The sequence below is a fragment of the Rissa tridactyla genome, chromosome Z, assembly GCF_028500815.1.
Source record: "Rissa tridactyla isolate bRisTri1 chromosome Z, bRisTri1.patW.cur.20221130, whole genome shotgun sequence".
Lineage (NCBI taxonomy): Eukaryota > Metazoa > Chordata > Aves > Charadriiformes > Laridae > Rissa > Rissa tridactyla.
The window spans coordinates 2076662-2102432 of NC_071497.1; the positions used below are offsets into that span (position 1 = coordinate 2076662).

The following is a 25771-nucleotide window of genomic DNA, read 5'->3' on the forward strand; positions in this document are numbered from 1 at the left end:
TAAGTTGCTGTTTATTAACTGACAGTAGTGCTGAGGCATCAGCAATGACCTCATGAAATTGTTGGTAGATTGTGGGAAATTTTCTTAATACTTCCTTTTTGGCAGGTCAGCTTTCCTGAAATAGAACAAAATGTTTGTTTCTACATGGGAGAAAGTGTAACAAGGAAAATGCCTGTGGGAATTGTACTGGTAAAAGCCTCTCTCAAAGATTTCTTACTACTTGAAGTGTAGCGCAGGTCCTCTGTCAGCACAGGTTTCCAAATGATATGACTGATTTTGTTTAAAATGTCCTGTGCCTTTACCAGTCAAGCTTTTTAATGAATATGCATAATAATAACAAAGTAATACTATGTTAATGCTTCTATCCTCAAAAAACAGTGGAAACAATTATTTCATTTTGTTCATTTCATTCAGTCCGTTGTTATTATTAAAAGACAAGTAAATGCTGATTCTAAAAGCAGATCTCAATGAATATGAGGATCTTAAGCATAAGTAACATGAAGTTTAACGATAATTTCACTTTATAGCTTAGCAGTTTAATTTAACCAATCTCATTGCCATTTTATGGCTGTTCCATATACTATATGAAATAAATTGAAACAGTGCTTGTTAGAAATTGAAAGGAGTTAGGAGATCATCTTTCAACTTACTCATAGTAATCGTAGGCAATGGAAAATGATATATGGAGACAGCAACCCTCATTTTGATACTGTGCTTTTCAAAATAATGTGTCAGTATGACAGTGCTTACACTATCAGTTCCATTATAGTACCTGGTTTGTAACTGTTTGTCCATTGATGCAGCCACTTAAAAAGCAGTCTTTCCATATGATTAAGTTATTCCTAAAAACTGTCATTAACTTAATAAATAAGAGTACCTAGGAGTTCTCAAATTGAGACTGTCTCTCTACAGTGGGAATACTTACCAAATGGTATTGACTACGCCAGAAAAGCACTCCAGTGTGGACACGATAACATAACAGAACTTTGCTTAGTGCATGAAAAAAACAAACAAAAAAAAAACCAAACCAAAAAACAAAAACAACCCACGCTCACCTGTAAAAATGAGAAGCTATTTCAGTGAAATAGTCTTCACCGGCATAATGGCGTACCAGTGGTACTAACTAGAAGTATTAATGTGCCCACAAAGGCTGAAGATACTCTTTGTGTGGGACTAAGGATATTTTTCTTGAAAATTCAGTCAATTTTACAAAAATCCATATGAGCATAACCATCAGATTTCTTTGTTACAGAGAAAGGTTATTTTTTTCTTTGAGCTTTTATATACCACTCCTTGTTTAGTAGTTTGGTGACTATTTTTTTCTGCTTGTGTCTGAATAATTCCACAGGTTCAAAGAAAAGTGGAATTATCTGTGGAAGAAAAAATTGAGGGATGTTAAATACTAGGACACTGTCTGATTTAAGTACTTGTGTCACAAACTGGTTTTTTTTGGTTTTTTGTGTTTGTTTTTTTTTTTAATTCTTCTTTGGCATCTCCTAATGACCACTGTCAGAGACATGGGGACCTTCCACCTGACCAGGAACAGCTGCTTAATGTAGTACCAGCAGGCTAATTGCCAACAGAAGAATTAAGCACCTTCTGGTTAGATTCAGCAATGTCTCAACATTGGTACCCGATCACTTAAAACATGAATTGTACGCCTCACCTTATCATTAAAGTTTAGAGTTTCAGAGGATGTTTCTGAAAACATACGTATGGAGCACAGAAACAGTTAACTATAGTAAAGAGGGAAAAAGCATTAGGCACTGAACTACGTCTGATTTCCCTGTTGTGCTCCAGATCTTGTGTTCCTCATTTAAATAGGGTTGCATGGTTGTATTTTTCTATTGACTGCATGTGATTTTAAGACCATTTATGCTCTCATCGTATGTGTATAGTGTCAGTTGACATCATCTGGGTTGATGCCACAATTTGTTCAACAAAACGAGCTTATTTCCTGCACTAAACTTACTAAAATATATTTGCGGTTAAACCTTAATGAAAAAATATTATTTTGGGGAAAAAAGGAATTTAGCACTTTATGTGGCTTTTTGTAATTGTACTTTTAAGAATCAAATTAATTAAATACATTAAGCACATTTTTCACACCAAAATGTATATTTTGTTTACAGTTTTCAAAACGGCAGCAAGTTTCCATTTTGTAAAAGCAAATCAAATATCATTCTCCTTATGTCGATGTGAAATTATAGTTTTAAATACTAGCCTACATAGTGAGAATAAATTTAATCCTATTTGGCAGAAGTCTTTTCGTTAAAATGCTTGCTTTCTAAACTCAGATAATACAGATTAAATTTTTTTTTTCAGTGGTAACCACATTCCTAAATATTTCATTTAATGATGAAATTAATGTAAAGGAATAAGTATCTCTAATTAACTATGTTCATGTAGTACTAAATGTTGACAAAAATCTTAAAAGAAATAGCAATGTTGAGACCATGTTTACCTACAGTATGTTGTAAGTACACATGATGAAAATACTTTTATTTAATGAGAAACAGTGTTAATCGTAATTCAGTGTTTACTTTATTGGAATAAAAGGATTAAATAAAATGAACAGAAGACCTATCATGATTTGTACCTACAGGGAGGGCCACTGAAATACATACACCTAATCCCCTTATCAGTGTTGGGACAAATTTCCAAAATAACTGGTCTTGAGAAGGCTGTAGCCTATTCTTATCTTGTAGTTTATTAGCTGGCACACAGACTCCTGGGTCAAAGATGAGTGTAACAACTGGTTCCTAATTGAAGCAGATTGGCACAGACTAACAACAGTAGTCCCTTTTACAATGCACAATGCTGTAATCTATTGGGTATGATTGAATGGGGCACATCAGCACACCACAGTAAAAGCCTTTGGTAGTGTCCCAGGAGTCAAGGTGTATGAACAAGGCATTCGGTTTCATAGTCCTCAGAACAGGTTTCAGAAGTTAAAAAGATACACACCAATCTTTTGTCAGGTTTAGAATTGGTATTCATGGCTGGACTATCCCATCAGGAACCTGAGTGGGCCACAGCCAGAGAGCGATTGTTTTTCATGGAGGTGCTTTGTGCTCCTGTTAAGGTCCTTTGATGGTGGGAACTTCATTTTTAACTCGGCACACTCAGGAAAGTCTTAAGACTTTTGCATCAATTTTTTACTATTTTACAGGCCACCCATGTATTCATAAGTTTTAAATTTTTTTATGTATTTTAACATTAGTTGTTGTTACTGAATTTGTTTTCTGGTAATGCAGCTGTAAAATGTGGTGACTTCAATTTGATAGAGTAGATAGACGTTGAATGGTTTACCACATGTCTTTTAAGCATAAAACAAGTATATCTGTAATTCTTAATGAGTACAGTTAAATATGGGAAAATAAGCTGTTCAAAATGATCTACTTATTTTGATGACTTTTTTTTAGAAGCTGTATAGTCATAGTTTTGGAAACAATTTGTGTATTTTTTCTGACATTCAGAACACTACAGCTCTGCACTTACATTCTTATGATCGTCCTTGCATTCTATAATTATAGTTGATGCAGTTTTCATATTCAGCTTGTTATGATTTAGTACTGTATTTTAAAGAAATAAAAGGCACAAAGCAAAACCTACCATAGATGATAAGTCTTGACGGCATTCTTAGAAAAAATATACTTCTCTCTTTTGTGCTTGTTTTAGGTAACTTAAAAATAAAAGGAAAACACAACTACTCTTTATCTCTGAACTTAATTTAGTGTGATCACTTGCTTATTTTTTTTCAACTATTTTTTTAAAATGTCAATTCAAACTAACAGACTCAGTTCCCAACAGCGTGGATGACACTGATTTACTTTATTGCTGTTGATCAGAATGAGACAGCTAGTAGGAATTTAAGGTACGTTGCATAACATCCGTAAAAGAATGAAATGCAAATCATGCAATAAAGGAGAAAATCCAGTAGAAAATCAAATAAATACTTCTCCTCCATCCTGAAAACAGTACCGCAGGCAGAATTAAATAACAAAGTATAGTCAGTGGGTGATATGCACAATAGTCTTTCATCAGTGATTTCTTATTACAAATAGATACAGGTTAGTAGTTTACATTTTTAAAATTTTTTTTTTAAAAAATTCATATTCAAAGCAGATTATATTTTTCATAAATTTAAATAAATAATCTTTAATAAAAATACTTTCCTCCAAAAAGATGCCATTTCATGGAAAATTAATCTTTCCACATAGAGAAGTTATGCAGAAAACAGTTAAAAATGTTATTAGTGGTCACTAATTTAAAAAAAAATTGGTTTTCCACATTTTTTTGAGAAGTGGAGGTCTTTAATTTTGTATTTTTGTCACGGCTTGTAATCCACTTAAAGATTTGATTTGTTTTCCAGTTTCTTTATTTTCCTCTCCTCTTGTTCTCCTTTTCTCCTCTGCCTGTCGTCTTTTCTAATTTTCTTCTCTTGTCTTCTTTTGCCAAAACTAGTTAAGTTTGAAAATGTTAAGAGAGCAGTTAAACAGTCATACTTCCTGTCTATAAAATAAAGAGGCAAGTGGCAGTATAATTGGCAAGTTTGTTGTTCGGTTGGTGTCATGAAAATAGAAAGTAGTGTTACAATCAAAAGTAATATTATTTATCCAAATAAGTAATATTGAATATTATTAACTCAAAATAGGAAGTAATAACACAATCAAAAGTATCTGACATTGAAATAGCTGTAAAGAGATGAGTTTCATCTAATCCTGTAACTCTACAGAGATAGAAAGAACTAACTTTTAATTTGTGTTAAACCTTGCATCCCTTATCAGCTGTGAGAACATGTGAGATAACTAGTGTACTTGAAAATAAAATTCAAATTGTAGTGAGAATCACTTTGCACTTCAATAAATCAAAACTGGCATCAGTCTTATTGTTGGCTCTGTTTGTATTAAACCTAGATCTGCCTAGATCTGGTCAATACTACTTTTGTAAGTGAAACTAAAATATTAAGCATTGCTTTTTAAAAAAAGTAGTTCTGAAATACTGAAAAGGTGTTTCTATAGGAAAAGGTATAGACTTGGATTGTTTCTGGATTTTTCTTTTTTGTTGTTTTCCTGTAAGGGTCCACACAAATAGAAATAAAATAATTTTGGATATTCCTTTGTTCTTGTGATTTTTTGCAACTGAAATCCCTGTAATAACCAGCCACATCTGATTTCATAAACAGGATTATGATTTTAGATGAATGTTAAGGAGTGGATCAGTTCCTTGAAAACAAACCCTTTTTTCTTTGAAATTTTCTAATGACAAAAACAAAGAAAAGATCCGCTTTCTCAGCACAACTGACTGTAAAATTCTTTTCAGCATTTTCTGTGATGTCAGTGGGTCTTTACGAAGTCATTAGTATATGTTATGTATTATAAAACAACTGCTGATTGCTAAAGGAGCAAAATGACACATTCACCTTGGAATATGGTAGTTGATTCAGTTTATATTCCCTGCCTTAGCTAATTAAACACCACGGACCAGATCTTAGGTTAGATAATGTCTTATTCACTAACTACTTTATTAAAAAGTGCGAGATTGTTTGAGAAGTGAGGCAGCACTTACTCTTTAAGGACAGTACACTCTGGCCTGGAGGAAATTTATTTTAGCTCTCTCTTGACTGTATTTAAATGTTAATCCTGCAAATTCAGCCCTTATTTTGTAAGAGTAATTTAATCTATGAAGAAAAATGACTAGTGTCACATTAATATGAAGTAGTTTTTCCTTTCAAAATATGGAATATATAAAATGCTTTTATCTCCAAGTAATGAAAAAAATCCTGTGTTTTTGTTTTTTTAGCATAGAACAGTGTCTTAAAGACCTGCAATCAGAAGTAAATGAGATATGTACTGATCAAATGCTACAAAGCACAACTGACTGCCTGCAGTGGCTGAACAGCTGCAATTTTAGTTCTCTCAGACCTTCTTCTACACACCATGGACAGCTGATGGAGTTCCTTAGGACCCTGGTAAAAATTGTTTACTAATTGTTTACTACTATTTTAATGTTTGGGAAGCTTGGTTATATGATGGATAGGTTGGGGTTTTCTTGAGGTTAATTAGTTTTCTCATTTCAGTCTTCATTGTGGTGAAGGTAGTTCAGAAATTTTATTATACGGCTTAGTACTGTTTTTATGTCTGCAGTAGGGGTTATGTTTCCTTTTGATCGTGCCTGAAATAGCCAAACTTGGGACAAAATCTTTTCATGATCCTACCACAAGTTCAGCACTGCTAGGACTGTTCTATGAACACATGTTGGTAAAAAACATCTGAATTTACTATCTACTCCGAGGATGGTACTGTTACCACTTGTTCTTCACTTATGTATGTGAATTTTATTTATCTAATACAGATTATTGTCCTTTATGCATTATTTAAGCATTAACTTCCTATCTACTTTTTCTAATTAGAACTGTGGGAGCTACATCCATTGTCCTGGCAAGTTGTACAACTACACATAACCAGAAATAAAATTTCACTTCAACAAAAAATTCCATCATTTTAGAAGGCATTTTTGTCCAAAATTTTTATTAAAAGTTAAACGTAGAATATTTGTGTGGAAATGGAATTCTGGAAAATTCAATTGGCTAGATAAGTGAAGGATGGTACTGGAATAAATGACAGCGTGCATATTTATAGATGAAGTATATATATGTATGTTTAGATGATGTGCACGTGTATGAGTGTCAAAACAAGTAGTATCCAGTGGATTGTTCTTTGTCAGTTCCATGTCATGGTTTAGTGGTAGGACATGAACACGTTTAGGCTAAGATTGGTTGTGTTGGCAGAGGAAAACTGCTGTGGAGAAGTGGAGTATTTTCTCCTTTGGGACCATCTTCTGGCCAGAGCTCAGGCTGGTTCACCAAATCACCTCGCAGCTTTTTAACTCTTAAAACTGGTTGTTGGTCTTTTAGTCACCTTTGAATCCACTGGATATTATTTCAAATGAGGAAGTCATCTCCAGGAATGCCAGGTCTTCAATGTGCAAGCGGTGAAGAAATGATTTTGCCCCCTTCTAACAGAGGTGATCAGTATGAAAGCTGCTGTTAATCACCCCACTCAAGGGTGCCAGAGACTGCTAACATGTCATACTTGATCTAGACAAAATGAGGGCAGCCCAGAAGATGCTGACTTATTAAGAGTTTTGTTATTCCTCTTAGTCCAGTTAGATCATTACTTAACCCCCTTCAGAAGAGGGCATGGCTACGATGATTTAATTGTGTCCATTCCCTGCTTTCTTCCTTCTCCAAGGTCTGTTCAAGCCATATACCTGAACACCAGGTGGCGGCATTTGTTTGGGAAACACCGAAAGGTCCCCATCTCTGAAATACTTTGGAATCTATCGTATACAAAATGTGCTTTCTATCCCTTCAGCTTCCCAGGAGCTTACTGACTGCGTGGCAGCCTGGCTGTGGGCTGTAGAGTCCAGTTAAGCCTTGACAATGGCTCTGTGGCAGGCTGCTAAACAGGCAGCAAAGTGTGAGAAGCCTTAAAGCCTCAATTCTGCATGGTTTATCAGGAAAACATCTGGAGCTTGTGAACTTGGGCATCACTGTTTCCAGGCTCATGGCTTCTTAGATAATCCAGCCTGTTGTGTAGATGAGGCTACAGATGGAAAGTGTGCATGTATTAACACAGACAGCCCATCTGTAAGAAGTAATAGCCACACTAGATGTGTGAGTTTATGTTTAGCTGCATAAACAGGTCTGCAGTAAACTATTTTCAATAATATTCAACATTATTGAGATTATTATGATCTGACTTTTCTTAAATGTGTGTCTCCACCCATTGAACTAATTACTCAGTTGACTTAATTTCTCACTTGCAAGCTTTTAATTATGTATCTTACAATACATCTTAAATAATAGTAACCTTCCGTCTACTTCAGGACAACAACGCTATTCTTTGTTATCCCTTATTATGTGTGTTTAGTTTGTTAGGGATTTTGTTTATCTTTTAAGCTGCTGGAACAGTTGAAAAAATAGTGCAAAGTTCTGTATGTGCTTTGGCTGAGGTGCTGTATTTAGGTTTATTGCTAGTGTGGTATTCTCATGCATTTGTGAAATCTCATGGAAATACCGAGAGGTTCTTCATGAAGCTTGAAAGTGTTAATTATGTGAAATATTGTCGTTCTGGGTACTGTTTTGTAATTATAAATATTTAAAAGCTGAATATATACTTGAGCACATCTTCATTAAATTCTGTCCATGCTAAACTAACAACAAAAAATTTATTTAACAAAATATTTATCTTATTGGATTTGTTTATTGATATGATAGGTAGAAGTCTATAGTAGGTAGTAGTCCAGTTGGTAGACTGCAAAGGTAAAATGTTTGCTCTATGTTGTTGTCACTAACTTTCTGTGCTTATAAGAGAACTTTTCATTCTTCTCTAAAGCCTTTAGATACTAATTTGGTTCTTTTTCTCTTGAATAGTTTTGGCAACATCTTTTGAAGTATTTTTACAGATTAATTTTCAAATAGAAAAGCTTCTGTCAATATAGGCAATGTTCAAAGAGACTAGATGACACTGTGTTTTCAGAGCTTCAAAGTTCACTTCAGGGACTCTCTTTCTGAGAAACATTAAGTCTAAGATGGCATCTGCAAGCTCCCTATTTTTAATGCTTTAGTTTAAGTTGCAAAGGGCCTGAAACAATACTTAGATTCTTACTTGCTTTCATGAATAAAAATGTTTCTGCTTAACCTTAAAAAACAGCAGTAGGGATTTGCTTGGAAGACATTTTGGATTCATCTTCCAAAGGCCTCAGTTACGTTCATTATTTTGACAGCTTCTCTTGTTTTGTTCATTTCAGAATATAGTATTTGAGCATGATTCATAAAAAAAATCAACCTTTGAACGCCAGAAGTCTACCTGTGGAGACTCAACTCTTCCACACAGTGGTTACTGATTAGGGTTTCAGTTTAGACATCGAGACGCATACTCTTTGGGTACACAAAACCTTATAGAATACTTCGGTAGATAATAAAAGAAAATCAAATCAGCCTTATATATGTGCATATTGATATATGTGATTTAAGATTTTAAGTAGTTATACATATTTCTATCACACGCACGTGCTTTTATAGGATGATATTTGACTGATAATTTTATTATTCTTTCTTCCATGTGTGTTTCCTGCTTGTAACTAAAAAAATTTATAGGAAGCATTCTGAAATAAAGATGTAAAATGAAAGAAAAATAGCAAGTCTGCTATTTTTAAGACTTTCTTTTATGAGAGGCAATCATGCTCTCCACATTTTGTTCAGAATTAGCTACTGTGGTGCAAGTCTTTTTATTTTTTGTTTTTCATCATGGAGCACTCCAGAGTAAAGGGCAATAGGAAGGTTAAACTCCTGTTCTCTCCCATAAGAGTGCAACAGTTTTGAATCATCCAGAACAAAGAATAGGAGTTCTGGTACCGAAAATTGTTGTGTCTCAAAAGCATAGAGGGGGAGGGGGAAAGCCCACTGAAGTTTTTGTTCATAATTTTGTCTTTTTTGTATTTTTATAAATGACTTACTGATAAAAGCTTGCTACAATAGAAAAAATGGAACAATTCGTATTGGAAATTATTTTTCCATATATAATGGAAAATTTATGTTTAAGCAATACAATACTCAAATTTGATTTATTTCGCTCACTTTCAAAATGGGAAAAGAAATAAAACAAATAATTGCCTCAAATACTTTAAGTTAAATAAATCTGAAGGTCGACTGCAAGGTCGATGACAGTTTCTTTACCAGCCTTGCTTTATAGGACGGAATATAGCCGGGAGACCCAGATAAAGGACAGGAGTGGAAAGAGCTACCCTTATATGATAAGCATGTTCTCCAATGCTTTTCTCTGCTGGAGAGAAGTGATAGGAGGTGGGGGGGCAGGCAAGGGAGAGGGCTTCTAGGTCCTGATTTACCTAAGGCTTGCCTACTTGTGTTCTGAAACCCAGAAGGTCAAGAGTACCACCGATTTCACTCAGTTTTCTCGTGACTGTGATGATGAAATCTGTAGTCAGCTCTAGTTCAGCTGGAGGATTGGGAGCAGGTCTTTACAAATAGAAGTTGATGGGCCTAGGACTTGGCCAAAGCTAGCCTGCAGTAGGAAAATGTGGAGGTTGCGGGAAATGGGATTATGACAGGGAGGTTTTTTTTCTCTGCGAGAGGAGGGAGATTTTGGTGTCCAGTGACCATGGGACTTTGGGGTGGTCTTCTACTCATATGTTGAACATGCCTTGTCCATCTAAATGATTTGTCTCATACACAGTAAGGAAAGCTGCAGAGTGCTGTTTAATTTTGTGTCGTTATGGGCCAAGTAGAAAGCACTGAGCTGTGTGTGACAAGAGGACCTGCTATTTGCTGCATGGCCTCTTGAACGTGAAGCAGCTCTCAGGTCAGAGATCCTGGCCCTGGACCAAGAGGGAGCTCTTCAGGCTCAGAGGAAGTAGGAACACAACATCCATCCATGTGGTTTCACCTGCTTTGTTAACTGGCTTCCTTCTTCTCCAGCCCATACGGCTGAGGTGTGTTTAGAGGTCACTGCGTTGTCAATGTATCAGTCTGCGTCTCGGTTTGAGAGGATGCACGGCTTCATATTCTTCTGCCCTGTGTGATATACATCTGTTCAATTCTTAACAAGTTTTCAATTTTAGTTCTTTTAGGGGGGCCTGGGAAGATTATGAGTAAAACCTGTCCTTATCTGCATAAATCTTGAGTAATTTTTCATACCATCTTCTTTCAAAGATGTGTGTGTGTGCCCAGAACAAACAGGCTGCCAAGGCTTACCTAATGAACTTTCCAAAGCTTTCCTTTGAATTGTGGGTTAGAATTGATTGATAAAAGAGGATGAGGAAGTAAGAAAGATGGGAAGAGGAATGTGAGTTATTGGAAGCAGGTAGACAAGGAGATGGATTGGTGCGTAAACCCGTGGGAAAACAGGCTTTCTTATTTCTGTTGTTTATATAGCAATTTGAGACTCTTATTTGCTGGCAAGATAATTAGCATTGGAAACAATTGGTACTCTAACACAAAGCTGTTCATTTTATGAACCAGAGTTAACAAAACATTTCTAAAATACTGTCTGATTTACCTTTGTTAGCAAAGCTTGCTGAAGAATGAGCAAAATCAAGAAGAAATGATACTTCACTTCCTTCTGGATCTCTCTAGTCAATGTGGTGTCTCATTTCCCTGTACTCCAAGTGGGACGTCTTTTGAGTTAACATCTTCCCTTCATGCCATTGAAGATGATTCAGCTATGGATGTGAAATCTCTCTGGGATGATGTAAGATTGCATCTTCGGCGATTTTTAGTGAATAGACTGCAAAGTCAAGAAGAAACAAAAGCTAATACTTTACAACAACAAATGGAGTTTAAAACTCAGTGCATACAGCAACTTTTGTTTCTTTATCCTGAATCAGAAGTCTTAACGAAGTATCAAAATATGCAGAATAAACTGGTGAGCGATCTCCTACAGAACTGTGTTTTGTCTAGTTGTGGTGAAACAAACTTTGATAAGGTGGTTCATGGTTACCAAAGTTCCATACCCACATTGTGCACAATGATAAAAGAGGATTTGTATATACTAAGTGGAACTATTGATCCTTCTTCATCGTTGAAGTTTATTAATGAAACTTACCTGGATACCATCACTGAAGAAATTACAGTTCTTCTTGAAAGACTTTGTGAGCTGCAGTTCAAAGAAAATGCTCTACATATGGTTAAGACAAACAAGATTTCAAAGAAGCATAGAGGAACAGTTCATGCTGTGGGTTAGTAGACTTATTTTATGCTTATTGTAGTTAGATATTATTTTAATTATACTACTTTTTTTCAATATACTTGGTTATTTCCTATGAAGAGAGAGGCCTGAGGTTATTAATTACAGCTTTATGTTTTAACCACACTACTGCAGTTGAATTATAGACTGTTTCAGAATTGTGAGGAAAAAAGGTTTAAAGTTAGGGAGAGTATCTTATGCTTATGTATAAAGAAACCCCATTATAATTCACTGGATAACATTGTCATGTCATAGTCAGTTTTTTCAGCTTAATTTATTCTAAATACTGAAATATATAATAGAATAAGAACTGTTCAATCCAGATTTTTAAAAAAACGCAAACTCTTTAGTCTTCTACTCCCATTTTTTCTGAATTTTCAGAAGTTTAAAGGAGATTATAGGAAAGTCGGTACAATAATGTGGCCATGAAATAAACACAAATTCGTACACCAGAGCTGAGCCAAAAGATTACTGTGCAGTTTCTAATTCTAAAAAAAAACCAAAAAACAAACAAACAACAAACAAACAAAAAACCAAACCAAAACAAAACCATGTTTAAGTTTTCTAGTCTTGTGAAAGTACAGTAAGTTAGAGTTAATGCTACCTGGTCATTTCTTCTTCTTCTAAAGAATTTAAGGCAGAAAAGGAACCTGTCATCAATGTGCTATTTTCTGTACTTTCTTTTTACAGTTGGTGGGTCTGACATGCTAATTTCCAAAGGGAGGAATCAGAGCTCTAGAAAAAAGATACAGAATGGAAACTTTCATAACATGATTGCACGATTGTATGTAATTGCTTTTTCGATGCAGAGTTTTGAGCACTCCTCTGTGCAAGAGCTGTTTGTTTAACACCTAGCCTTCCATAAAGGTGAAGCAGTTTGCTGACAGAAAATATTAAAAGTTTAGAATCATGTGAAAAATCCAGAGACAGAAGATGATCTAGATGATTTCTGGTTATAGACTGTAGCCAGACAATAAAGCCAAACAATAGCGAAATCAGCAAGCTAGAAGAAAATAAGGGATCAGAGTTGTGATGTTACATAGGATTTTTTTTTTTTTTAATTTTGTGGGTATATTATCGCTTATTATGTGGTATTATTAATCAACTCAAGCAAAATCTGTACTTGTATCCTTACCAAAACAATTACTATTGAATAGTTCATTGTATGTGAGCTCGTATGTGAGGAGTCTTTTCTGGAAAGTGATTTCTAAATGTTTGAATATACTACATTTGTACCACACTAAGTCAGAAAAAGGCACTTTTCCTTTGGAATTGAAGTGTTCACAGGGAAGTTCACACTGAAATAACTGTTATGGAAAAAAATCTACAGACTAACTATTTTGAGGGGTTTAAAATGGTAGACAAATTCTTAGTGTCAAGTGGCTTTTCCTGCTTGGAACTCTTACCGATTTCTCATACCTTTGCTGCCCTCCCACAGTTGAGAGTGGAAGTCTGTATTTATACATAGGTTAAGCCAAAAACCAGCTTTAATAGGTTGCCTTGACAGTGATACCCAGTGTTCTGAGTATCAAAAAAACTGCATGCTGGAGTATGGAGGGAAGGGGAGAAAGGGAAGGAGATTTTTTGTTAGCTGAAAGACAGTTATACCAATGTGTTTCTTATTTTTTGATGCATGTTGCCTCTGCCCTCTGGGAACCACCAAACCAGCTCATTTCAGAACAGGAAAATAATTTAATCTAGGGCATTCAATTGGGACTGTTGTCCCAGAGGTGAAAAAAGGGTTTGTGTTTACTTAGTCCACCCTCCGGGAAATGTGGGGTTTGGTTTAGTTTTTTTATTGGCTTTTTTTTTGTTTCCATAAGAACTGATGTAATTGATCCTACTATATAGGAGATGAAAAAATAACAGAAAATAATGAAACAATGCTAGAACATCAGAAAACTTTATATGGATGACCTACTTCTGTCAGGAAAATATAGGTAGTCTATAACAAGCTTTAACAGAGTTATAAATCTTTAAAATATTTCATATATAACAATCTATTTGTGAAGTAAGGAATTAACATTTTTGTTTTCATATTGTATTAGAACAGTTATTTGTCAAGTACTGTAATGAGATTGTATCTGTTTATCAGGATTGAGGATGAGCGTGGTTTGAGAGAGAAACTGGCAAAATGGTATGTGAAAAGAGTCAAATTCTTTGTAACTTGGCATCTTTGATTGACAACTCTAGTGGAGGCAGGTGGTTTTATGTTATAACTTGATCCTGTTCCAAGTTAAATCAGTGACTCCTAATACCTTTAACAATGCAGTATCCAGCGATTAGTATTTGGGCTATGTTATTGTAATAGGTTTTTATCTAGCATGGGTCGTAATTTCTCTGTGTACTCTCAGCATATCATCGATGTTTCCAATCTGCTAAAATAATACTGAGGAATGTTTCCCAACCCTCTCCCCCCTCAAATATTTTTTGATGGAACGATGGAATTTTCTACGGTGTTATTTCAGCCTTTCTATCATATTAATGATATTCCTTCAAAAGTTTATGTAATGTTACAGTATTTAAAAAAATACTAAAACCATTATGTATCTGTTAACATACTTGGCATGGAAAGAATCATGCAGACAGCTGGTTTTCAGTTTATCTCTCATGATTTTTTCCTTCAATTTCCAATGTGATATTTCTCAGAAATTATTTGCAGTAAGTCTATTAAATGTGGATTGTGCTTTTACCTTTTGAACCTCTTGGGTGTTCCTTTGTTTACTAAAATGTTAAGCTAGTTTAATCAGGCATTACTAACCTATCATAATCCCTCATCTCTTTTAGATGAAGCAACAGCTACTCTTACAAGCGATAAGGCATCAGCCAAAGAAACTTAAAAACCATGAAATTATACACATTTTATGTATTAGTGAAAGATTTTCTTTGGCTTTATTTATATAATATTTTACATATATGCAGAGAGAGTGTAAATACATGTGTAGAGTAGTTAGCCTAGTTCTTAGTTTCCTATGGTTAAACCCAAATGGAGATTAGAGCTTTGAGTTTTATTTTTTGTGGCATATTCAAATTCATTGGCTTAATATTTCCATTTAGTCACAAACTTGCCAGACACCCTTAAATAGGGTCTCAAATCTAATGGTATTTGCCAATAAAATATATTTTTTGTATATTTATTTAATTAATAACTTTTAAAATCTTAATTTACATTTGCTTTTAAAATCTGAGGCAATACACAGTGTGCTTATCAGATTCAGTAGTTGATTATTTTTAAGAAAATATTATTGCATGGTGGAGGTAAACTGAAGTGATGCAGATTTTACTAAATACATTTTTAGCTAAAAAGTAATTAAATCACCTTCACTGATGTGTTCTAATATTTATATTTTACACTTTTCCCCCAGTATACCATCCTCTTACTTAACGTGTCCAGGAGGCTTCCTTTCTCATTTCTTTCTCCAGAATATGACCAGCTTCCATTCTATTCTAAAGATATATTTAAATTATTATATTTTAGTTTATTATCTTAATATTCATGAGTTCCTAAGGAATATACTGTGTTTGTGAAACACCTAATATGAATGTAGCATATATCTAAACTTGAATAGAAGGTCTCAGTATTGTTTAGAGGAGCTGCAGTTGTGCAGTGGAGTTGAGAGCAAGAAGAGAAACAGACTTTGGAGTAATTTATTGAAGTTAAGGTAACTTTGGGACATTAAATAAAAGTACTTGGTAAAGAAAGTCTATTTTGAGGTCAGTTATCCTTCCTATTCCCAGCAATTTGCTGTCCAGCTAACCTGAAATACGAGTTTTGGGTTTTGCACATTTGACTTAAATTTGATTTCTCCTCTACATTCATGTGCACGTGGCTTTATTTCCCCTCGTTTATCATTTCCTCCCTTTGAAATAAAGAACATTAGTTTCAGACTTGCTTTTATCCTTCCATTTAATTTAAATTCAGTCGGTTTGTGATGTCTTGAGCCACTATTATTGCCTACGACCAATCTTCCATGATCTTTGTCTTATCTACCAAAAATATGCCTAAAATAGCATTGATACCTGCTGGTTTAGTGACTGTGTGATGAAAAAAACAGTTATTCATGTCTGGGCATAATTAGGACTCAATAACTTTAGTATAATTTATTCTCTCATTTATATCTGGAAATTAAAGAATTCCAGAGTTGGTTTCGTGTAATTAATATTTATATCTTTGCACCTTTTTTTTGAGATTTCTGTCCAGATTACAGTCTATAGCAGATAATTTACGGTGTTTATGTTGTAGTTGCAATTGCTTTGCCATCATGTTTTCTTATCTGCAGTCCATTGTTGAAATATGGCTTCGTAGAAATATTCGGAGGAAGGGGAAAGTCTCTCAGTCACTTGGCTTATTACTGCTCTTTCCTAGAAAGCCCTGTTGCATCTTTCTGAAGTGCTGGTAAGGCATGCTAATGTAAAATAGCCCATATGGATTATAATATCCAGTATCACATCCTGCCTCTACAGTTCGAGTTCATTATCTTGCCCAGATCATTGCATTACTAGAAGCAAGTTTTTAGTTGCTAAGGGGCAAACGGTGGAAATATAAAATTTTAAAATTAATTGTGGAAGTTTATTTAAAGGGTTTTTTTCATTAATTTAAGCTTTAAAATATTCGAAGCCCTACCTATCTATTGTAGTGACTTTTAGACTTCATTAACTCAAAAATTAAGGAGTGATAACAGAAACTGTAACTTCACCCTCCTTGCTTCCTTGCATGTCCCTCTCTTTTTTCTTACTCCAGCGGGCCCACAATAACCCGCTCGTCCCTTCTGATGGAGATGCTGGTTTTGTTTCTGTTTCTGCATGGCAGCAGACGCTGACGTGCGTCCATTTCTGACTGCTTGGCTTCCCCTTCTCTCCTGTATTTCTGCTCGCTTTGTCGCTTTGCAGAGTGCCTGGTAACATAGCTTTTATAGGAACAGGGCTTTAGGGGCCCGTATAAAGCAAGATACAGAGCAGTTGCTGGAAATAATGATACCTGTATGCAAATGGGCTTTGCAACTACAGACTCCTTGAGCTGCACTGCGCACGGTGATGTATGGCACAGTCTTCCCCCATATCTTACACAGGTGGAGTGGAAAATCCTACAGTTTCCATCCATGAAAGATGGGCAAGTAATAACATGTGTCAAGTAAAACCACAGCACTTCTCTCTTATGCATATAAAGCCTTCACAGAAAACATGAGGACATCAGCGAAAATGACATGGGTACTACATACGGATTGAGTAAAAATGCAGATGTCGTCATTAGATTTTTTACTTTATAAATACCAGAGATTCCTAATTTTGTATTATGAGCCAGTCAATATTGAGATACCCAATAGGTTTAATTGTCACCTGTTTAAAGAATGGAGCAAACAATGCCGGTGGGAATTTATAATAGGAAGTCAAAATTGAAAACCAGTGGACGTACAGATATGATGCAGATTTCTGCAGTTGTCTTTGTTCCTTGGGAAGCCTATGAAATTTTGACAGCCAAAACAAGATCCTATTACTCAGGGGAAACAAAATAAATGTCTTTGCATTTAATATAGGAAATAATGTGTTTCATAGCCTCTTTGTCACATATTATTTATTTCTTATCCTTGCAAGTATTGTATTTGATTTCTACTGCACAATTATATTAAATGAAAATATGAGTAGTACTGAGGAGAAAATAAAACCATCTGTTTGAACATACAGAGTTGAAGTTTTAATAAAAAAGAGGTGCTCTTTTAAAGGCCATATGAACATAATACCCTACGACCACAAATGTGTTTCTAGTGGGAGAATGACATTTTCGTAAAGATTACAAAAGCATTAAGCTTGTTACTTTTTAAGCTTATAGTAGGGGGTAAGATAACAGTATCTAAGTTACTGAAATGTCAATTGAACTGACAGAATTTCAAAGCTGGTAGCATGCCTGAATACCTTCCCTCTTTTTAGAGCAGTTTCTTGAAATTACTTATTAAGCCCATAGTATGAAGGCGGGCAGTGAAATATCATTATTGACTCTTTGTCATATTGAAAAGATGCCTATTCCAGAATTTTATTAACATGTTGTTTATTTAATAAGATAAGTAAATACTAACTTTACTTTTCAAATTATTGATATATTTTTAAACTTGAAATTCTTTATGTTCTTTTGGGTTATATTTTTTTAGATTGTTGTGCCCTAATGAAGTTCTTCCACTTCATCTTTTCCAACAGGAACTCAAATCTGTTTTATGATTTCTGTAGAGGTTGAAAGGGGCATAATTCCATTCTTGGTATTTTTTTTTCTTTCAAAATGTCCACAATTAGCAAACACCAACTAATTATCTTCTTTTTTGCTCTCTCAGCACACCTGCGAGTTCTTCCTCAGCGTGAAGACAGCATTTAACTCACTATGCCCTCTAATTATTGCATTCTCCTCCCAAGTTTAAAAGATGAAAGTGATTTACTCTCCACTCTGATATTTTGTGAGTGGTCAGAGGTCAATTTGAGATTTATATACTGTAGTATTCTGTTTAATAATAAAAAGTGACAAATTCTGAGAGAGAATTACTAAGCTAGGCTCTCTTTTACTTCAGAATATAGGCCTGTATGAAGGAAAGTGTGTAGAACTATGGCAGATAAGAGAAGACTTCAAAAATGTCTTTTAAAGAGGCTCCTGCAGTATTGATTGAAAAGGAAGTCGTTACAGGACTCTTTTCAATATATGCATCTACCATCATGTAATCACAAGTTAATTAGGTGGTCCTGGCTGTGATTATTGTCAAGACAGAGAAACCTCTTCTTTTAAAAAATGTGTATTCAGAGAGTAAATTTAACTTTAAAATGGCAAAATATTTTTTTTTTTGCAAAACAAACTATTGTGATTAAAATAATGTGTGTTTAAATGGGGGGTGTGTCACATCTACGGGATAGATGTTACATGCTAAGTTCCAACATGAATTTTCTTTTCACTGGCCTTAGACTTCGAAATCTTTTTAAAAACCCTACATCTTCAATCAAGGAGCTGCTGTATCTACTGAGTTTTTGAAAAACAAAGCTTTCAATCATTTTATGATATTTTTCACTACATTTGCTGAATATAGCAAGACCACGGAGATATTCCTGTCTGTCTGATCTAGAGAGAATAAGGGTGGTTATAATGCAGTCCAACTTCTTCGTTAGAAATTTAGCAGTTAGTGCTCTGGAGATTTTTAGTTCCCATAATCATTGTGGACTGTCTGGAATTGGATCAGTTACTGGTTTCAGACCTTCAAGAAGATCTTCCTTTTCCTCAGTAGCTTCATGCACTGATCATCCTCTGGCTAAGATCCAATTCTTTGTATTTAAGTACAAGGGACAGTGTACTGATTTGCTGTTCATGTGCTAGGAAAGTCCAGCAATTTCTGTAACACAGAAATTAGGTGTTCTGTTACACACAGCACTATCAGCTCGTCTATAAGGAGGTGTTTCAAGAGCGTAGTCCCAGCTCAGTGAGTAGAAACCTGTATGTGTAAGTCCCTGCTGACATATAATTAAGCCTTCAGTTTTATTCTAGCCTTCCTACAAAATATTTGTTAAAAGGTTAAGAATTTCCAAACTTACTTTTCCAGAAGTTTTTAAACAGCAGTGTATACCGTTTTTCCTGTATGCCTAGGCTTATTTCTGACTTCTACGTTCCTTGTAAAAGTAATCATGAGAACTTTGTGGTGACTTTGACTAACTAGGGTTTTGAAATATAAAGAGGTAGGAAGCAGAAATATGAGTATTGACTCCAGCTTTATAAGTATTTTTTGAGTGTTTTCTCTTATTAGAACAAAAGCTGTCACTATCTGCCTCTGTTATGTCTTCGAAATTCCAAGGAGTAAGAGAAGCAAAAGTGACAGAAGCACTTTAATCTATTATTTAAGAAAATACATAATATCATGTGTAGACTACACAAAGGAATGATGAACACATGATAGAAATTCCTGATTGGTTGAAAGTTCCTAACAATCTAATTTTAATAGAGTGGGTCTGATGTAATGAACCAATCTGTGAGACACCCAACCATTCCACTGTGAATGTAAATGCGGAGGATAGGAACAAAGCTAGCAGACATTTTTATATTTGCAGACATTAAAGAAATTGCAGTCAGATTAAAATAAATAAGTTAATTACTGTGTTTTCAAATACAAATTACAACTGTTTTTTTTATCAGCCAAGTGTTTTAAATGGTTTACAGGGAAACATGCATGTCCTATCAAAGTTAGAATCCATGAGAAAGTTTGACAGAACTGGCAGTACTTAATTTCTCCTTCAGCAAAGAATGAGGAATAAGATCAACTTCTTAGAGTTCTTCAAGGACTCCCCTATTTCAAAATAGGTGCTATCTCCAGTTTGCTACAGGCTCCCTGAGTCTTTTTGATTTCTTCAAACACTCTGCTCTGGTTCTGTGCATGTGTGGGAAGACTTCAGGGAATGCGATGACTCCTTCAGCCCACAGTCTAGGCAAGAAAATTCAAAAAATGTGTGTGGAACCAGTTTCTGTCATTGGTAAGGCCAGAATACGGTTTCGGTTCTACTGAGAAATATTACATTTTGTCATAGGGTAATTCTTACAGTTTTCTAAAGAGGACTGTTTGCTTATAGTCACTACTTCAGAAGAAAATGTCAATTATAGAACAGCACCTAAAAAACCCACCATAACTGCTATAATCAACTGCAAATAGAGTCTATCTACAAGTTTTATGACCATTTTAATTAAAGGGAAGTTTAAAGAATGCCCGCTATTTCATTACTATGATAATTATCAGAAAATGTTTGCATACCAGCTGCTAAATTCCTTAAATGGACCCATCATTAATTAGTTTTAATTCAGAGACTCATTAATTTGTTTATATTTGAATTCTTTAAAATGTCATTGTCTACCAGAAATTGCAGTCTATAATCAGAATGTTTTGTAATTTATTAGAGGATATGTGTGTTTGAAAAAGAAGGAGCAGGTCGAGCCTCTGGTTTCAGAGCCAGCTGAGATAGGTATCCATGTATAAGGGAGCTTTATTAAACATTATTACAGGGCACTTCATCCTCAGAGCACTTGAGAAAGTCTCTGTAATTTGTTCAGCAGAGTTGTAAAGTAGCTGTGTGCTGTCAAGGAGTCAGATTGGTGGGATGATTTGCTCAAGATCACTACATAAATTTGGTGTCAGAGCACGATCAGGTGTTCTTGCTCTCCCGCCTGCGTTTCCGGCACTGGTCTATCCTTTCATCAGCTGGTCGGTGAACATGATTTCGAGCAAAGACTTAACTTTGACAGACCTGTACACTCAGTGTTAACAAAGGACTTAAGCATTTGGTAGCAAACACCTAGCAAGCTCATATGGAATCAACCTTCATGACGAGGTGAAAACCCATCTCATTTAACTGGGAAGACATTATGGAGCAGATTTGATTAAAATTTCATGTATAGTGCATCTCTTTCAAAAGATTAGTGTAGTCTTCACTGAGGTTGTTTAATAGCTGGCGGTGACATATCTCTTTCTATGACAGACACACTCGCTTGATTAAATATATGCAAATTTATACATGCTTACCATGTTTATACATAAGTTGAGATCCCTTACTTCACTGCGTTTTTTTGACACATGCACAGTATGGATGTATAGTATAAGTACTTACAAAACTCACAAGTTAATGGTGATGTCTAATAAGAAAACGTTTGCTATCTTTAGGTCTGTGGGCATTTTTTTTTTTTAAAGGGACAAAAATAAGCCGACACGTAGTCTGTTTGCGTAAGCTGCTGTGTCAGATTCTCCTGGCACTCCTGGGTTTCGCTAGAACTCACAGGGAGCTGCAAAGCAAGACAGGTGTTTAAGAAACCTTAAACACTCGGATAACAGTTTGCATCCATGTGGTTTCCTTTGCTGCGCTGATAGTTCTTTATGGGTCTGTCAGTTTCAATCAGCGGAGAGCACGTGTGATCAGTATATCTGATAAACTTGTCAATGCCTTCTTAAAGCAGGATTCCCCAACCTATTCTATTCGGCTCTCCTCCCCCCTTCCCTTTTTCATCATTTCAAGTAGAATCTTGATAAGACAGAGATATGTCACAGGCAGCTGTGTATAGCTAGCTCAGGCTACAACTAATTTGTGCAGGAAAAAATTAAATCAGGAGGTAAATTATTTCATGATTGCTCATTCCCAACAGAGTTGGGCATCATTCTGAAGAAAATATCAAATAATTGGTTTCAGGCCATGTCAGACACATGCAATTCCCTTCACTAATGGCTATGTGAGGTAGCACTGGGCCTCAGGGGTCACCGAAGAACTGAAAATAGCTTAGTGCCAGGCACAGCAATAGAGAGACAGAGCACATAGGAAATGAAGTGGCAATAAGTGCAATCTATAGGGGAAATGTGCTTCACTTGGAGTTTAATATATTGGCTTAGAATCTGGCAGTAAGCCATGCAACAATTGTTTACCTTTTTGTCAGCATCTGCATCTGTTCTGTTTTGTAAACAGCACTTAACTTTCAGTCAGTAAATGCTGTAATCAATAACAACTGTTAAGGGATTTCCTTTCTTTTTTTCATATTCCATAACAAATGCACGCAACAAACAATGTTTGCCTTAGATTAACAAGGAACAGACATTAACAGGGTCAAAGGGATTTGGTTGGGAACATTTTATAGCTTCTTGGGTTTACAGTAATTGTATCTGTGTGATTTGAATGTATCTTGTAACCTATCCAAATTAAACTGTTAAAAAAATGCTAGCATGCAGTAATGAAGATGATTTTTTATAATTATCTTAAGTACTGTGTATAGAAAACTGCTGGCACTGTTTGTAATAATTTAGTTCTGTGTAATATTGTGTATTACATCTGCTATGCAGAAATATTAAGTTGACTCTTACAGTATGAGGAAATTAGTGATTATATCCAGCAATACTAATTATTTAAACCTAGCAGTTACATTAAAAAACATACACTAACATGCAGTTTGAGAAAGCTGTGAGCAGATGTCCATAAAAATTGAATATATCATTACTAAACGCAAGTGAAAGAATAATACAGTTTATATACAAGACCTGTTTAGGAGATAGTGTGCAGATGAATGCTGTCATAAATGCAAGATTGTTATAATAGTTATAGCATCACTTAAAAGTTAATATCGCTGAGAGCTGAGGAACACATTATTGTTAATGGAATTTATGTATGTAACTCCCTGCGCACTGCTTTGAAAATTTACCCCTTGAAATATCCCTATACACAGTGACTATCAGCAACTGAGTTCTGTTGCTTTATTAGGCTATTTCTTTTTGGATTTTAACAAAATGTTAGTTCCATTTATGAAAAGGCTTTATTATTTCTACACAGGTTGTAGTTAGATTTTAAGTTTAATATTACACTTTTTCGATTTTCTTCCTCATATAGCTTTATTGGATGAAATCCCTGACAACCCTTTCTTGTGTCCCTTGTAGAACAATATTGTAGATCTATCTTATATGAAATTAAGCCTTATAAATGGGGGCAGGGGAATGATATTTAATGTATTGGGAAGGTATTTTATAGTAAAATTGATTAAAAGGGTTTTAAACCCTTGGTTCCTGCTGAGGGAGAAATCCCCACTGTAATCACTGAAGAAGACAGTCATCAGGTTGCTTTCCAAGGATTCCATCATGGGTCTCAGAAGCAGTTTAGCCATGTGGCTCTGTACACTGAGTAGGAAGGCTAATTAATCTGAGAGCAATGTTGTCGTAGTGTGGCTATTCTTGAACATCCACAGCCAGCTCACCTATGATGCAGGGATTTCTGCGCCACACTTTACTGTGTCACATCCCTGGATGGGTTGAAATGATCAGAGTTAGCCGTTCAATTTTTTGTCACGTTGTGAATGCCAAATCGCTTAAAACATACAAGGTGTCACACTCATTAAGGAAAAAAAAAAAGAAAAAGAAAGAAAAAAAATGACAAAAGTTATGTTAAAGTTATGGGATTCATTCATATGCATATTTTCTTATGCCTTTTGAGATTTTAAATGCTTCCAGGCTATAACCAAGGAAATTGGAAACACTTTATTTAATGGTTTCAAGAGCTACAGCTTTGAGGAAAGTACCACTTTTGAAACTTGGTATAAAATCACAAGTTAGCAGGTGTACACAGGTCATTTAGATCTACCACAGCCTTATTTCTCATGCTGCTTCATTTTTAGAGATGAAGGCAAATCTTTTTATGTGGTAAGATAAAGACAGGTATCTTGCTACTGAATTTAAGCATTTAGGAGAAGCTCAGGTACTATGATCAAGTGCTTTTATTGAATGTGTGTCTTTCACTCTATGCAGCTTGAAAAATGCTTTAATTAACTTATTATCTGGCTTAGAATTCACACGGACACTTCTCAGCTTTATCACTGGTTAAGTGAAATTCTCTAATACCATCTTTTTTTATTCCTAAGAGCTCTCAAGTGGTCACATTATTTTGCAGAAAATATCTTTATATACAAATACGTAAGAGAAGACTGAGATTCAGTGTTCAAGACATATTGCATCCACACTGAATTTAACCTTGACGTTTGAATGACATGCTGATTTTTTGTTAGAATTAATATTGAGTAGAATTAGCTCTACAATGTATTTAATTTATCTTACTAGAAGATGAGGTATTAATTTAACTGTTAGTATTGCAAAGTTCTCCCTGATTTCACTAGTAATCCCCGTGTGTCTTTTTACAGTATTGATACTGTCTGTTTCATTAGGCTATATATGCCAATATGTATATATATTCTATATAGTCATTTTTTTAGTTGTTGATGTAGAAAGAGGTGGAAAAGACTTAGAGAAGGACAAGAAGATGACAAAAAATGTAGAACAGCTTCCATATAAGGAGAAATGAGCAAGCTACAATACTTCAGTTTGAAAACAAGATTAAGATGGCAGGATACAACAGATGTCTAAAATGAAGGGAGTCATTACGAAAATAAACAGGTATCAGTAGCTGACTGATTCGTAAAACTAGTTGGCATCAGGTGAAGCTAGGAGATGAAATATTCAAGCAAACAAAGTGATTTATCTGTTAACCCAGAGCGCAGGTAAAGTGTGGAACTTCTTTCCACAAAGTGGTATGTATGGTAAAAATTTATGTGGGGTGAAAGGGTAACTGGATAAATTGATGAAATGGAAACCTGCTACAGATTATGAATATGTGCCACATCTGCCTGTGGAAGCTGCCCAACTGCAAGTGGTCAAGAGCTAGGTAAGATCTGAGAAAAAAATATTATATGTGGTTTCCTTGTTATATTATTATTTAGTCTTCCTCTTTCAGTCACTGTGCAGGCCCAGGATACTGGGATAAAAGGCTCTGTAGCTGAACCCAGTATAGCTACTCTTACAATATTATGCTCTTATGTTTGTGATATATAGAGACTCTCATTTCTTAGACACTCCTGTTTGAGGCGCTTGAAATTTTTTAACTTACATATATTTTGCACTAACATTTCTTACAATTAATATAAGTGAAAATCATTTTCTATTGCTCTCTGTTCTCAGGATTTTATATTAAAAACGTCACTAAAGTTAACATTTACTTGTTTGGAGTATTGTGTTTTTCATACTCCAAGAAAAGTGTTGTCTCATGCATTTTTATTATTTATTGGTAGAAAGAGTGGTTTGCTAGCTAGTTAAGTTAAAATTGTTTTCAGTGTAGCATTTCAAGCCTAAGATATAAGAATAAAAATAATTTAAGGCAGCGTGCTTATTTGCAGTTTAGAAGTTCTGAGGCCTTAGAATGCTATCAAAAGTCTAAATGAATAACTTTCTGAATTTTGTGTGTGCATGTGTAACTTATCTGGACAAAAACAAATGCCATGTTTTCTGTTTTCTAGTTAATCTTTTTCATAAGTGTATCACTAAACCTCATCATTGAAAATTATGATGAGAGTGATTTCATTTTGTAGGGTTTGTTTTCACTACATGCTCATCTTAAAGTATCAGCATCTGAATCTAAGTATTTACTGTTAACCAAATGTCATCATTTGTGCAATGAAACAGCAAAACCCTATGTATGTTAGC

At 35.0% G+C, this 25771-nt stretch overlaps 1 protein-coding gene across 9 annotated transcripts in view; it reads left to right on the plus strand.

Annotated features, from left to right (window-relative positions):
- KIAA0825 (KIAA0825 ortholog) overlaps positions 1 to 25771 on the plus strand; it is a 256654-nt gene that overhangs the window by 40993 nt on the left and 189890 nt on the right. For 8 of the 9 annotated variants that reach the window (XM_054184952.1, XM_054184953.1, XM_054184948.1 and 5 more), the window contains 2 exons: positions 5806 to 5974; positions 11094 to 11763. In XM_054184952.1, coding sequence (XP_054040927.1) covers positions 5806 to 5974; positions 11094 to 11763 — 839 coding nt within the window. Of the gene's footprint in view, positions 1 to 105; positions 190 to 5805; positions 5975 to 11093; positions 11764 to 25771 lie in introns of all 9 variants that reach the window. The other variant, XM_054184954.1, reaches the window with a different exon arrangement.